This window comes from Urocitellus parryii, chromosome 1 (assembly GCF_045843805.1).
Source record: "Urocitellus parryii isolate mUroPar1 chromosome 1, mUroPar1.hap1, whole genome shotgun sequence".
Classification (NCBI taxonomy): Eukaryota; Metazoa; Chordata; class Mammalia; order Rodentia; family Sciuridae; genus Urocitellus; species Urocitellus parryii.
This window is the reverse complement of record NC_135531.1, coordinates 104,398,368-104,414,727: the sequence shown is the minus strand read 5'-3', so window position 1 is coordinate 104,414,727 and position 16,360 is coordinate 104,398,368. Positions and strand designations below refer to the sequence as shown.

The 16,360-nt window shown below is 34.5% G+C and overlaps 1 protein-coding gene across 1 annotated transcript in view; it reads left to right on the top strand.

The window, feature by feature from the left end:
• Nucleotides 1-16,266, top strand: part of Dctn4 (dynactin subunit 4) — a 32,769-nt gene extending 16,503 nt beyond the window's left edge. Inside the window, exons 9-13 of the mRNA XM_026414654.2 lie at nt 3,023-3,096; nt 6,330-6,384; nt 7,694-7,801; nt 9,514-9,611; nt 13,644-16,266. Of these exons, the coding sequence (XP_026270439.1) occupies nt 3,023-3,096; nt 6,330-6,384; nt 7,694-7,801; nt 9,514-9,611; nt 13,644-13,857 (549 nt within the window). The 3' untranslated portion in view covers nt 13,858-16,266. The remainder of the gene's footprint in view (nt 1-3,022; nt 3,097-6,329; nt 6,385-7,693; nt 7,802-9,513; nt 9,612-13,643) is intronic.
• Nucleotides 16,267-16,360: the final 94 nt, after the last annotated feature.

Here is a 16,360-nt window from a genome sequence, read left to right as displayed (position 1 = left end):
AAATAAAATGAAACTCAAAATACATGAAGTAATGTTTGAGAAAATTACATAAATAGACATAAATAATCAGTAACTGAGACCAAACATAAATAATCATTAAGGAATATGGAATCTTTGGACAATTTTATAATCCTGACCAAATGAGCATATATAAAGCATTTACCTAATATCTGCAGAATATGTACATTGATTTTAAATAAACACAGAGCACTTATAAAAAATGACTATATACTGGATTGTAAAGTAAGTCTCAACATTTTTCAGAAGATAAAATTGTTGAATTACATGATTTAATCATAATATAATTAAGTTAGACATCAGAAGTCCTATAGAACAAAGCTTAGAAATTTATAGGTATGTGTAGCTGTGTGTAGAGATATAGATGTAGGTAGGGGTATGTGTGTATATTAAAAAAGTTAAAAGATCCCTTTCTTAGCATCCATTTCAAGAAGTTACAATAGCAAAGTAAATCTAAAGGAACCAGAAAGATGAGCAGGTACTATATTAATGAGTTAAGAAAACAATATAAAATGCAAACAAGAAACAAAATCAAAAGTCACTTCCTTAAAAAAGAGTAAAAATAATAGTAAATTAAATTAATAGATATTGTCAGTTATATATTATAGCATTAATATACTAATATCTACCAAATGTAAATAAGCAGTTAACCTTTTGTCCTATCAGCCTCACTTCTAGTATTCTACCATGCACTTCCACAAGAATCAACCAAAATAAGCAGAGTTACAGTATATACACCCAATGTATGCTATAAATTTATTAAAAATAATGTATTAATATGGGTCATATTTTAAGTAGAGAAAGGGTACATGGAAGATACATGGCTTTATATAAGAAGGGAGAAAAACTAAAGATATGTACAAACATGAAAAAAGAAAACTTTGTATATTATATGTATACATTTTATGTGTATATATACATATATATACATATGTGTGTATACACATATACATATACATACTTATATGTATGTGTAGATACACACACATACGTAGATATATATGTAATACCCTATCAGAACAGAATAGAAAAAGTAGAAACAGAACTATGCATGTGAGAAAATTTGATATTTATGAAATATGGTGTTGCAGGTCATTGGGAAAAAGAATAAGATGATTAAATTTTGTCAAGTTAAATGATTATATGAAAAAAAATTGAGTTCATACCTTGACATGAAAGTCAATTTCAGGAACATTTCAAGCAAATGTGAAGCATAAAACCTCTAAGAAGAAAATATAGGTAGGAGAGTGTTTCATAAATGAGACCAAAACGTCAAATATGTAAATTTCTACTGTAGAGTAATTTTTAAGTTAAAAATTTTTTATTATAGGGGCTGGGGTTGTGGCTCAGTGGTAGAGTGCTTGCCTCGCACATATGGGGCACTGGGTTCAATCCTCAACATCACATAAAAATAAATAAATAAAGATATTGTGTTAATCTACAACTAAAAAAATTATGTTTTTAAATTTTTTACTATAAAGTAAAAAGCTGTATATTCGATCACATTAAAAGTAAATTTATGCTCCCATCCCCCCAAAAAAAACCTATTATACAAAAGGCCACAGACTGAGAAGAGTAATTTATAAAGTATTTAATTAACAAACAATTAGTACCCAGAATATATAATGAACTTTAGCAAATCAGCAAAGAAAAGATAGCCCAATATAAAAAATAACCAGTAGATAGTAACATATAAATCATAGCCAAGAAATCCTAATAGCCAGTAAACCTGAAAGATATTCAAACTTACACAGTAATTAGGGAAATGTACATTAAAACTATTGTAAGACACCACTTCATAATTATCTGATTATCAAAAGCTAGCAGTTTGGCAGTATCTATTAATAAATGCATACACCCATTGACCTGGTTTCAGGAAATTATCGTATAGATACATGTATACATTGGAATGTAAGTGAAGTGTAAGAATACTCATTGCTGCTTTACCTGTATAGCAAAATAGTGGAAATATACTATATATCCATCAATTCATGTCTGGTTAAATAAATTAACAAAAATTGTTAGAGTGGGACTGAGAGGCTTTTCTTTGTATGCTGGAATGCAGTTAATATCAAGCTAGATTAAGTGAAAAAAAGCAGAAGGCAAAAGAATGTATAAAATGTTCCTTTTTGTATTATTGTAAAGAAAGAAAGGCTTATATCTTTATGTGTATAGTCTTATGTAGATTTAGTTTGGCTCTGGAGCAAGGAACAAGGGAGGACACAGGTAATGGGTAATCTTTACACTGGATACCTTTTTTGTACAGGTAAAAAAAAAAAAATTAGACATCATTACCCTAGGTGCATGTATGACTGCACATATGGTGTCACTCCACAACATATAACCAGAGAAATGAAAATTGTGCTCCATTTTGTGTATAATGAATCGAATTACAATCTGCTGTCATGTATACCTAATTAGAATAAATCAATTTTTTTAAAAAATTGAACTAGTTTTATATAATACCCTTTTTTTTAAGGAGATAGTAAAGAGTGCCCAAAAAAGACAACAAAAGTGGTAAATAATTATTATGGTATTTTGAAGCATGGGATTATACTACTGGAATTATGCTACTTGGATTTAAATTTTACTTTCCAACCTTATTGGCTCTGTGAGGTTGTACAGGTTATTTATGCTTCTTGTGTCCCATTTTAATCATCTGTAAAGTGGGAACATTATAGTACTTACACCCACGTTATAAGTTTATGTGATGTTTAAATCCATTTAATCCAGTGAGCACATTTTTCAGCATATACAGTAATACTACTTGCTATGTATGAGTGATTTCAGTAGTTTTTAAGTAGTATAAAGGTATAATAGTATTTGATAGTGTGATCACTTGTCTTTTATAATTTTCAGTTAGCAATAGAATACACTGTATTTCAAAACATAGCCTTACAGCAGAATAAAAGAAAATTCTTAATAAATGCCATCCTTCTGAATTTATCAGCTCTATGGATCAGCAAAGTATATTCTTGTTTTTCTCTGATATATTTCTTTCTAGAAATGTGAACATAATTTGAGCAAGCCGGAATTTAATCCAACATCTATCAAATTCAAAATCCAACTGGTTGCTGTGTGAGTATTTGGGGTTGGTGTTTTGTATTGATTTTGGTTTTGGGTTTTATTCAGTATGAAAGAAATAGAAGAATTGTATCAGAATAATGTTACCATTCCGTTCCTGTTCAAGTTTTGAATTTAGTTACATTCTATGAAATTTGAGGGGCAGAGTGGTATGTTGATTATTAGGTAGAGAGTCATTATTCATTCCTTACAAATTAAAAAGTACCTAAGTTTGGGGATAATACTTTCAAAAACTAAAAAATAATAAAGTATAATAAATTAAAGAGTATGCCTGAAGCAATGTTAATTTTATTTTGAGTGGAATAAAAGTGATTATAGTAGTGTTAACTCACTGAGGCTTATCAGTAGAAGGAGATTTTGTAAATAAAAATCACCCATCAAATAAGAAAAATATTTTGAAAAATTATGAAAATATTGACTAAATGTAAAATAAGCATTTCCTTCCAAGCAAGGAAAGAAACCACTAAGGAAACACCTTTGACATTGGCAAAATGAAACATGAGCTGTAAAAGATAAAATTAACAGACAGTAGAATAGGAAAGAGTATTTGGCACTCGTGACAAGTTAATAGCCCTGGTTTGTAGAATTTTCACCAATTCCAACATAAAAATAGAAGTAGTGAGATGGGTTGTAAGGGTAAAGGGTTTGAACAGGCAGCATGAGGAGAAATTCAAAATGGCCAGAAGATACATATGAAAAAATGCTAAGATTTGATTGGAAAGGATTTAAAAATAGCATCTAATGCTCATGAGAATGTAGATAAATATTTATTCACATACATTATTGATAGGATTATGAATTGCTAGAATCTTTTTGGAGAATGGTCTGAGAATATCAAGACAAATTACAGACTTTTTAACCCAACAGTGCTATCTCAGGAATCTATTCTGTAGAAACAAAAGCAATACATAAGGATTCATTTTACACAGATATATCCTAAAAATGTATTGTAGCATATTTTTTTTAAGTTGATGCACAGTCTCTCTCTTTTTTTTTTTTTTTTTTTTTTTTTTTTTTTTTGGTAACAGAGATTGAACTCAGAGGTAGTTGACGACCAAGCCACATCCATAGCCCTATTTTGTATTTTATTTACAGACAGGGTCTCACTGAATTGCTAAGTATCTTGGTTTTGCTGAGGCTGGCTCTGAACTCCAGATCCTTCTGCCTCAGCCTCCCAAGCTGCTAGGAATACAGGCATGCACTATTGCTGGCATGTATTGTAGCATTTTAATGGTAAAAACTGGAAACAATTTTTAGTGTCAAACTGATTAGCCATCAGTGAGGAAATTACTTATTAAATTGAGGTACATTCCTACAATACATTATTATACAGCAATTTTTTAAAAAGCCATTGGACTGGATGCAGTGGCAAACACCTGTAATACCAACTACTTAGGAGGCTGAGGCAGGAGGATTCAACTTGGAGGCCAACCTTGGCAATTTAGCAAGACCCTGTCTCAAAATGAAAAACTGAGCTGGGGCCATAAGTCAGTGGTAGAGCACCCCTGGTTTCAGTCTGCAATACTACAAAAAAAAGGGGGGGCGACAAAAACATTGGGAAGTACTAAACTGGTGAGTTAGGAAGTTAGGAGAGTTAGGTGTGGGGTCTCTCACTCTATTTGTCTAAAGTTATTTCCCTCATCTCTGAAATAGGAGTAATGCCTCCCTATGAGGTTGTTGAACAGAATTATATAAGCTATTTTATTTGCATGTCATGTGACTCTAACTTACCATTTTAAAATATGTTGTTTTAAAAATAAAAAAATTTTTTTAAAAAAATACATATATATGTTCTTTTTCCTAATTACTCTTTTTTATTTAATATATAACTGGTTAGGATTAAGAGAACTACAAAAATGGCACATGTAAATTCTAGGATTAACTACTTTCTTAATTAAGACTAATTTCATACAGAAACCCTGAATGGTCGACCATGTTTAGCATCACTTTCTTAAGCTTGCTTTGAGAAAAGTGCTTTTTTTTTTTTCCTCCTATCATCACAGTAGAATCACCTGGCAGTCTTACTATAGATTCCCTAGCTTACATACCTCATACCAACTGAATCCAAACTCTTTTTAGGGAACCCTTGAATTTCAGTTAAATTACTCAATTAATCCTGCTGTTTTCTATGACAAATATGTAGCTTGAATTTAAAATATCTTATTTCCTTGATTATAAGATGTGGGTTTTTTCACTTTTAGTGTTGCTGCAGGAGATTTTGTCTTATGTTAATATACATGCACAGCTAACATTTACACGTTTCATTGCAAACACTTTTTGTACATATTTAACTTTTCTTCACAAAAGATAAATGCCATTATTATCCTCATTTTATAAATGAAAATTTTGGTATCAAGAGATTGAACCCAGGGGCACTGAACCACAGCCCCAGCCCTTTTTATATTTTAAGACTAGGTCTCACTAAGTTGCTTATTAGGGACTTGCTAAATTGCTGAAGCTGACCTTGAACTCCTAATCCTCCTGCATCAGCTTCCCATGCCACTGGGATTACAAGCATACGCAATATTCTTTTGTTTCATTCAGAAAGGCAGCGTAAAACATAGTGATTAAAAGCAAGGTCATTGGAATTAAACTGCCAGAGTTTGAATTCTGGAATTTACCATGCCCGGTTTCATTCATTCATTCATTCATTCATTCATTTATTTATTTATTTGATAGTGGAGATGATCCCATCTCATGCAGTTGCAGTGAAGATTGCATTAACCAGTACTTATAAAGTGCTTAGAACATGGCCTGGCATACAAGTGCTATTTAAGTATTTGGTAAGAATGTGTTTTTGTAGGAACTGCAGTGGCACAATTGGTTAGTGTGCAGTACTTGTAAGAATATGTTTTTATAGCCTCAAAACATATTAAATGAGATTTGGATTGTATAAGCAGTTGCCTGCTAGAACTATAAAAATGAAATAAGATCAAAAAATATATATCTAATGAGGAAAATATCAGTCATGAAACAAATACAACATAGGCTATAAACTAGCGCTGTACATATAGACTCTGTACCTAAGATTTCAGAAAGCACTTGCTACCAGTTGGGTTTTCATGTCTTATCTGTTACTGTGGCGATAAGATTCTTTAAAATTTTTTTCTCTTATATTTTCTATTTAACATAAGAAATTCTTTATTTATTGTACTACCTTTTTAAAAAGTAATAATAATTTCAAGAGATTCCGGTGAACATTAATGCATTTTTCTATTCATCAATAGCAATTATATTCCAGAAGTGAGAATCATGTCAATTCCCAACCTTCGCTACATGAAGGTTAGTACCTTACTTACTAGCAGAAAGAATTGACTGATTATTGATGTGTGCATGTGTGTTTGCTGTTGGATACAGTGAGCAAGGTGTAGAAAAGGAGTCAGTTTGGAATAATAAAGATTGAGGCTTTAAGTTGTTTTAAGCTGGGATTCTCAACAGTAGCAACTTTGGAATGTATATAGAAGGAGCAAGATGCGCATTCTGTAAAGATAGATTCGTAAGTGAGGGAAAGAAAGATGATGGTGGACCCCATAGGCATCTGTCACTCTTCCCAGCCTGGAGATGCTTCATGGTCTTACATGTGTCTAAACATCTGTACCAGGAATCAACTAAATTTCTTCTCTACCGTAGCCCTTTTCTTAAAGTCCTAGTGTATACCCTTTTCCTCCACACTCCTCTCTCTCACACCTGTGTCTCTCTCTCTCCGGTGAATTTTTTTTTTTAAAGAGAGAGTGAGAGAGGAGAGAGAGAGAGAGAGAATTTTTAATATTTATTTTTTTTAGTTCTTGGCAGACACAACATCTTTGTTGGTATGTGGTGCTGAGGATCGAACCCGGGTCGCACGCATGCCAGGCGAGCGCGTTACCGCTTGAGCCACATCCCCAGCCCTCCAGTGAATTATAATATATTCTGTAATATCTGTACAGCTCTTTCCTTTCATGCTGCTAATGAAAACATTTAAATGTAGTCTCTTCATTTGAAAAAGTATTTCGCTGATCTTGAGAATAGCAAACAGAGGTAAGTCACCATGGTTCAAGAAGCCTTAAAAGGGTCTTATTGTCTTGGTATGTCATTTTTTTCTGTGTTAATACATCTTGCTAGGGCTGGGGTTGTGGCTCAGTGATAGAATGCTTGCCTGTCATGCATGAGGCACTGGGTTTGATCCCCAGCATCACGTAAAAATAAATAAAGGTATAGTGTCCATCTACAACTAAAAAAAAATTTTTAAATACATTTTGCTAGCCTGTGGCTCCCATATTTTATTTATGAGGTCCTCCTCTTTTTAGTCTCTAAATGGCCATCTAGGTGGGATGAGCGTGGATAATACACATTCCTGAGAATTTCTGGAGCTAGTAACTGGAATCTTTCATTTCCTCAGTGAAGTAGCAGGTCCAGAGAATATAGCCTACTATATAGATAATAGAATGGAGATCACTTAACACAGAGAATGCAGTAATGTAGAGGTATAGGTAGGTCTCATTGCTTAGGAGAACTGGAATGATTTTGTGAAATTCTTGGTGTAGCAGCTAAGAAAGTGGACATAGGTGGCAGTAGTGGCAAATGTCTGAGAGATGCTTTTCTCATCTTTCAGGAGAGCCAGGTCCTTCTGACTCTTACGAATCCTGTGGAAAACCTTACCCATGTGACTCTGTTTGAGTGTGAGGAGGGGGATCCTGATGATATCAATAGCACTGCTAAGGTAGGAATGTTTTGCCTCATCCTGACACACCCTAACTTTGTCTATGGGAGCCTCATTTGACCTGGCTTAAAAGACTCTGCACTGTCATTTCCACATCTAGTCAGCAACTTCTATTTCCACCTTCTAATTGTTTTTCTTTATCTCCAAACATATTGCCACTGCTCTGTTGGAAGCTCTCATGATTTCTGCCCTGATTTGTGATAGTACTTTCTACCTAACCTCACCATATTTCACATATCCCGCCTCTATTTCAGCCCATCATTTGTATTGCCACCAGGGTGATCTTTCTAAAATCCAACTGCACAGCATGCTGATCATTCTGGCTTTAGAATGAAGTCCAAATTCCTTGGCATAGCAGAAGAGCTCTATAATAACATCACTACTTTTCTTCCAGCCTGACCTTCCTCCAGATTCTCAAATTTAGCATTCTCTAGATATTACTACATTAATGATTGTGATCCAAGCAGATCCAGTGAGTTTATAAACTTACATACTGGGGAATGGCATATACTGTTCATTTTACATAGAATGCCACCTTACATATGTCCCTAGGGTAGATGCCCTTTCAGCCTCAGTCTAATGCATACTCATTCTTCAAGACCCATATAAAATATCATCTTCTTTTAAAAGCTGGGATGTCTCTTCTAGATTTCATCTACTTAAATTGTGCATAGAACTTACTAAATATTAAGATGATGTTTTTGACTCTTTAAAAATTAGTGTGAGTTGAATGAATGAAATACAACCTCTTATATTTTGCTACTCAGTGATTCTTCTAGTACTGGAAATTTGGGGACAAGAATTTTTCTTTATAGATCACTTATTACTGATTTGTAATTCAGCATGATACTCAACAAAAATTGGTAAAAAGGATACCTATATCTTTAGCTGTTATTCAAATAATATTACTAAAGAATTTCTTTATCCCTTTTCTTCTGTTTTTAGTAATTTCCTTACTAGCATCACCTCCAGAGAGGCACTTAACTGTCCTTGCTTCATTTTTTTTTTTTAATAATACTCATAGGACAGAGGCAGAAGTGAGTGAGTGCCTGATACAGATACCCAGCTTGAAAATATATATGCCCTCGCTCTCTGTTTCTCTATACACCATCCCTGCTACATTTATATCCATAATTAGAAATGTGGTTGGCATTGTTTATATTACACTCTGAGACAGCAAAGTTGAGGCCTAATTGCTACATATAGGTAAGTCTGAAGCCTGCATGACCATAATATACTCTGTCCCTTGTCAGAAAATGTTGTATTGAACTACTGTTTCTGTTTTATGTTTTTTTAAACTGTTGAGCTATTTCAGATATACCAAAAAATAGTATAATAAACACCATGTACTAATGTATCCCCTTAGGAAATATTAAAATAAAAAATAATTAAAAGGAAAAAAAAGAAATGAAACATTAAAGATATAACTGAAGCAATCAGTTCTCCCTGTTGATATCCCTGCTTCAGCTCCAGTGAAGAAGTAAGCAATCAATGTATCATTCCCATAGTTTCTTCATTCTTATTTATTGAAAATACACATATTCCTAAGTAGTGTTTTTAAACTTTCTGTAAGTAGTATATGCTATATAAGTCCTGAAACTTGCTGTTCACCTCTGAATGTCTAGAGCAGTATAATACTTGTCATGTTCTGTTGTATGAGTGTGCAACACCACATTGCTCCTTTCTGAAGCAGGTCTGTCTGTGTTCTCCAGGTGGTGGTGCCTCCCAAAGAGCTCATTTTAGCTGGCAAGGATGCAGCAGCAGAATATGATGAGTTGGCAGAACCCCAGGATTTTCAGGATGATCCTGAGTGAGTGATCTTTTTGTGACCCCCAGAACACAATTGGCTGATATAAGATGTCTATTTACATGCCTAAATTTTCTTATCTGAATATTGAAAATAACTTTTTTTCCTTTCCTGTTTATAAAAATAATCACTGTGTAAACTTTGGGAAATATATCTAAAATCATGAAGACGAAAATAAAATTACCCTACCATCCAAGATGAGCATCTTTTGTATTTTAGCGTTTATCCTTCCTAATATTTTTTCCATCTTTGGGATTATTCTGCAAACAATTTTTAGCTTTTCTTTTTGTTTGTTTGTTTCTTACCAGGGATTGGTCCCAGGAACATTTAACCACTGAGTCATCCCAGCCCTTTTTATTTTATTATTATTTTTTTTATTTTGAGACAGGGTTTCACTAAGTTACTAGGGCCTTGCTAAGTTGTTGAGGCTGGCCTTGCCTCAGCTTCCCAAGTCATTAGGATTACAGGCATGTACCACCATGCCTAATCAGCCTTTGTTTTTTTACTTAAATATATTTTCTCACCTTAATAAAAATGTTTCATGTACATGTTTTTTAAATGATTTTGAGTAGGATAAGGTATTATTCGATCCCTGTAGATTTATTATTGGATTTGTTCCTCACAGCCCCTTAGAATAATTCATAGTTCCTATTCTCATCCTTAATAATTGAGAAGTAAAATAATAAACTTTTCCTTGGATAGGGAATGCATTAGTAGGATCCAGTCTAAAATCAGAAACTGCATCCATTTTTTGAGCAGAGAGAATTTAATACAAAGAATTGTTAACTTGGCTACTTAAGAGGTTAAAAAGATCTCTGATGCAGCAATTTTATGAAGCAGCCACCACCCTTAGCGCTAAGAGAACAAAGGGAAATAGTTAGAAATATTAAAATTCAAACTAGAAGAGAGGATTTAAAGGCTACAAACTCTGAATTATAATGAGATGCAAACAATAATTAACATAATTTGGACAATACCCATTGTGTACATATATTGAAATACCACATTATACCTCATAAATATGTACTGTTTTATTACATGGTAATAAAAAAATATTTTTAAATTTTGCAACATAGAATAGATAGGATTTAATACCAGATCCCAGGTACAGAAAATATTTCTCATTTTGTAATTAAATTCGAAGACCCTTGTTACTCAAAGTGTGGTCTATGGAACAACATGAGTGACTCCTGAGAGTTTATAAGAAATGTAGACTCAGGTCCCATTCCTGACCTACTGAATCGGAGTGTGCATTTTAACAAGATCCCAGGTGCCTTGTATGCACCATAAAACTGCAAAGATTTATTCATGTAAATTTGTAGCAGAGCTGGCACTTGTCTTTTGCAATGACAGCACAAGAACACCAGTATGTAAAGAAAAGCATAACACTTATCTCTCTCCATTTACAAAATAGTGTCTCTGTAGCTAGTGAACTTGCCATAAAATCACAGCACACCAGCTTTCTTAAAATAAAAAAAAAAGTGCTAATGCCACTGTAATTTTTAATTACTGTAATAAAATTAAGAGTTCAGAGATAGTAGTAGAATCTATTTTATACTAATCAAATTAAATTTTGCTTGCCAGTAAGTGAATCCTCCTGCATATTAAGTGGGTATTGAAAATTCAAGGTTAAATCCTTGAAAAAAGCTGAATAATAATCAAAAAATGTTTTAGAACAATGTTTGAAATGGAAATTCTAACTAACCTGATTTGATTGTGCATTGTATACATGTATCAGATTATTATACTGTTCCCATAAATACGTAGAACTAAAATAACAATGAAAATTCAGAATTATTAAAATTTAGAAACTTGAAAGAAGCACTTCATGGAGCTAAAATTCAAACCTAATGGAAAGTACAGGAAACAATATCTTATTGGCATCTCAGAGTGGCATGATAAAGCTAGTCAGAAAAGAATTGGAAATCTTACGTGAATACTGCCACTATCTGGGTAGAGCGATGCTTACAAGAACCACAAGCAAACAGGAAACTGAAATGGAGAAGCAAGACCCTTCTTCCTCTAAGCTTCTGTCTCCTTTAGAGTCCCCTGTTGACAGAACCTAATAGGGGGCCAGCCTACAAAGCGGAATCCTATGTCGAAAAGCAAGGTAGAAAAAGCTGGGTTTGGAGCTGAAAAACAATATCATGACAAACAGTCACAGGGAACATTTAAGGTTTTCTATAATAGAATGGTTCAAAAGCTCCCTCCTGGGGAGAAGAGAGAACATGGGATGGGTTGGAAAACTAAGTGAAGGCAAAGGTAAAGATTAGTACAGAGATAGTAAACTTCCGTTAGCTTCAGAAGATACCAGGGCAGGTATTCTGTTTTGTTATGTGTGGTATTAAAGACTCCACCCCCAGAGGATCTCTTTAGCAGGTCTAGCTAGAGACCAGAAATCTGAATTTATTTTGTTTTTTAAAAAACCCGCTAGATATCAGGGGTTGCCTGGAAATTAAAGACAATGAAGGCTTTTTCCCTTTTACCGATTTTAACTTTTTTTTTTTTTTGCAAGGATTCAGTTAGTTATTGTAATACAAAATGTGTTGAGTTGATATAATTTAGAATGTATTCTCTGAAATCCTTGTTTTATGTGGGTCCTTCAGTTGGAGTAATTAGGTACAGACATTTGTTAAGCCAGGTGAATGTCTGAGAAGATCATCTGAGATACCAAATTCCAGTCTGAATACATAATAGATTGGTTTTAAAAAATACATTTTATGTTGTTATACTTAACAGAACATTCAGATATATGGATATACTATATACTACTGTATAAATATGTAAGTTCTTAATTCCAGTAACTTTTCTTAGAGTAACAGTAAATTGTTCTTTTAATTGCCTTTTTACTTTTTGAAGATAAGTTATTAAAGAACAAACTTCAGGTACAGATGAAGGAAAACTGAAATGGGAACCCTAACCAAAGAGACTTTTCTGTTCTAAAAATTCCCAATTTGCACAGGTTTTATACAAACACACTAATTGAAGGCATTGCCTTAAAGCTTTGTGTTATTAAAACTTCAGACATCAGCCTATGACTGATAGAAATATTATGTGCACGAAGGTGAATGTAAAGGTAAATGGATGTTTACACTCCATGATTATAAGAGAAAAATTGGCAGCAGCCCCAGCATACCAGTTGTGATAAATTCAGGATGGACTGCTATGCAACAATTGCATGAAATGTAGAAAATTTATGGACACCAATATGGAAAGGTGTTTAGTATAAACCAGAGACGGGGGCGGAGGGAGGGAGCAAGTTATATACTATGTTTTAGTCAGCTTTTTCATTGCTGTGACTAAAGGACCCAACCAGCACAATTATAAAGGAGGAAGAGTTAGGACTCAAAGTTTCAGAAGTCTTAGTCATAGAAGGCTGGCTCCATTACTCAAGGTTCAAGGTGAGGCTGAACCCCATAGCAGGAGAGGGTAGCAGAGGGAAGCAGCTCACATCACGGTGATCAGTAAGCAGAGAGAGAGATACTCCACTCTCCAGATATAAATATATATCCCAAAGTCACGCCCTAATTCCCACCTCCAGCCACACCCCACTACTAAAGTTACCAGTTTTTAATCTCTATCAGGGGATTAATTCACTGATTGGGTTAAGACTTTTACAACCCAATCTTTTCTCCTCTGAACCTTCTTCCATTGTCTCACATGTGAGCTTTTGGGGGCACCTCAGATTCAAACCATAATATAGTATGTCCCATTTGTGTTGGTTAGAAAAGCAGAAAAGTATAAGCTCATGGGAAAATATCTGGTAGGTTAAGAAATAGTGTTTTGAGTTGTCTCTCTGTCCTGAATAGAAGGAGAAGAACTTATTTTTTCCTACTTGAATGTTTCTTGACTGTATTTACTTTTGCAGTATTAAGAAAATAAAGAGATCAATATTTACTAGAGAAATTCTTCATTATTGATAAATAAAATGGTAGTCTTATCAGGGATTCCCCATCGTGCCATAAAACGACTGTAAGTCTTAGTGGTTTGGCTGACTTGTGACTTACCTAATACTCTACTTTTTTCTTTTCATAGCATTATAGCCTTCAGAAAGGCCAACAAAGTGGGCATTTTCATCAAAGTTACCCCCCAGCGCGAGGAGGGTGAAGTGACCGTGTCCTTCAAGATGAAGCATGATTTTAAAAATCTGGCAGCCCCAATCCGCCCCATTGAAGAAAGTGACCAGAGCACAGAAGTCATCTGGCTCACCCAGCATGTGGAACTCAGCTTGGGCCCGCTTCTTCCTTAAAAGGTTATTTTGGTGGGCAGATTCCACCTGAGACAATGTCACCACAGACCTGTGTTAAAACATGGAAGCTCCTGCTTCATTAGGCTTTGTTTATCATGATGTACCCATGCACTACTTGGTCCTCTTCCTAAGAGTGGGAGCATAAGCCAGGCATCGGGAACACAGGGTAACTGCTGTTCCTCTTGCTGTCACCTCTATTGACACCAGTCAATCTGTGTTTCCCTCACTGAGCCCTGCACGTTGAATAACAGCAACATAGCTCCATCCCAGTAAAGGGGATGGCTGTTCCTCAGAATGGTGTTATATTTACCACCTGAGAAACTGACTATACTATCTCTTGATCTGATCTCACAAAGGATCATAATCCGACAGTTGAAACTTAACAGTGATATCCCAAAGGTGGACCTGCTATTAATGATCCAGCATTGGTCTCAATGTACCAGCTGCTTTCTGCATTCCATTATATATCATCTAGCCATCTAAAACTTACCCCTTTATTTGCCAACATGGCTCTCATTTTGTCATAGATTTCTGTTTGGCAAAAAAAAAAAAAAAAAAATAGACATATTACCTTTACTTTTGTGATGTTTGGAAAAACCTGTGAAATAAGGCACTCTCATTTACCCTCTTTCTAGATGAATATAGGACACTAATTTATCAGTTGCTTTTAATTTTTTCCCAGAACAATATGAACCTTTTCCTTTTAAGAATGTGAAAGAAGCAAGGAATTACATGTCATATCAAGAGGGTAGCAAATTCCATTTGCTTTAAGTTTTGCCCCAATACCTAGGAATGAATGCTGCCACAGGAGACAGTCTTTGTTCTTACCGCTCATCCTCTCTTTTCTTCTCTGCCTTTTTAATTCAATAAATTGTTCTGAGTATTTGAGACTTGAAAAACTCCGCAGGAAACCTGAGTGGACAAGTTCACTTTGAGACTGTAAAAAACATTTTAAAGGTTAGATTTTTAGTATGACCTGAAATAAAGTACTTTCCACTGATTTGAAGAAGAAATGAACTATTACAATGTCTTGAATCCAAAATTGGATATTAAGATGGGGGGGCAAAAAACACCCCTCACTGAGTCTAAGCCTTTTGTCATATGGTATATCAAATAAGACCATTTTGATTGTAAACCATAACATAATTCAGCAAGTAGCCCAGAGTGCTGGCCTAACAGCAGACATGCTGTTTTCACCTGGGTCCCAGCTGGGTTGCTAACCTTAATTTCTGTGATGTTTTCTCATATGAGACTTAATACAATAAGTAGACCACCAGCTGCACCACATTTTCTCAAAAGTATTCTTGGTGTGTGGTCAACAGACTTTTGAGGAAAGAAAAATTTCCTACTTACCCTGGTTTTGTTTTTAATTTTCAGTCTTAAAAAAAAAATAAGATATATAATCTAGAATAGAGATACATAATACTTGTCAGCTCTCCTTGAAAGACAAAGCTATTTGGGAAACTTTTGAAGGACACTAAATTGCACCCTCAAGGTCAATTTTATGAAGCAATATTCTCACAGCCCAATATATTGTGCTGCAACATAAGGGAAAAAATACTCATCTCTAATATTGTGATAATAACTAAAGTTTAGCCTCTTGGGAATTGGGGCAGGGAGATGGGTATTATAAGTTTGCAGACTATAAAAAGAGCTTAATTTTTCGTGATCCCATAGAATGTCAAATTAATTTTTATTTCCCCACGTACTAGAGTCTATTGTGAAACCACTGCTTCATATTTGCCAGTGGAGGAAATGGACAACAAAGGAGAGAGTAGCTTCATATGTTTACACATTTGCATAGGCTGCTTGCAGTTTTATGTCATGCCTTTATGGCTTGTAGCTGGTATTTGTTCCCAAAAGTAATAATATTGCAGTAATAGGTCTCCTCACTCCAGTGTGATACTGAAACATAAAAACATTTTTGATCATAGAATTTTTTTCTTCAGAAGCCAAATTAACACAGAATAACAAGAGCCACTGGAGTAATGTTTCCTTGAGATGGGTTTTAGTGCAAGTTGATAATTCTGTGTGTTCATAGAGATGATTCAACACCTGCAGCTGGTGAGTTAGGAATTTCATCTGTTGCCTTTCTTACATTAGATCAGGTGCAAGGTTTCTAATGCTAGTGTGCACCACCACAGGAGAGTTAGACCTCGTCTGCACTGGAAACTAAAATTTTGGAAATATAAGGCTAAGTTAGTTTGGATTTGTGATTTGATTCACTCACCAAAGTTTTATTTGTTTCAAAGTACATGTTATAGGCATAATGAGCTAAGTGTCATGCATATTGTGAAGAAGCTTCCTTTTTGGTCCCTTTTGAGAATGAGAGGCACTCTTTGGTCTTCATGAAAGGTTACTGTTTTGCCTTATTGCTTAATGTAGTGAAATAAAGCAGACAAAGCTTGAGTGTCTCTTTTGTTTCATTTCACAACTGGTTGGAAGTAGCATGGCTGAAACTGAGAAGATGATGGTCCCTCCCCTTTATTTACATAAACTAAAC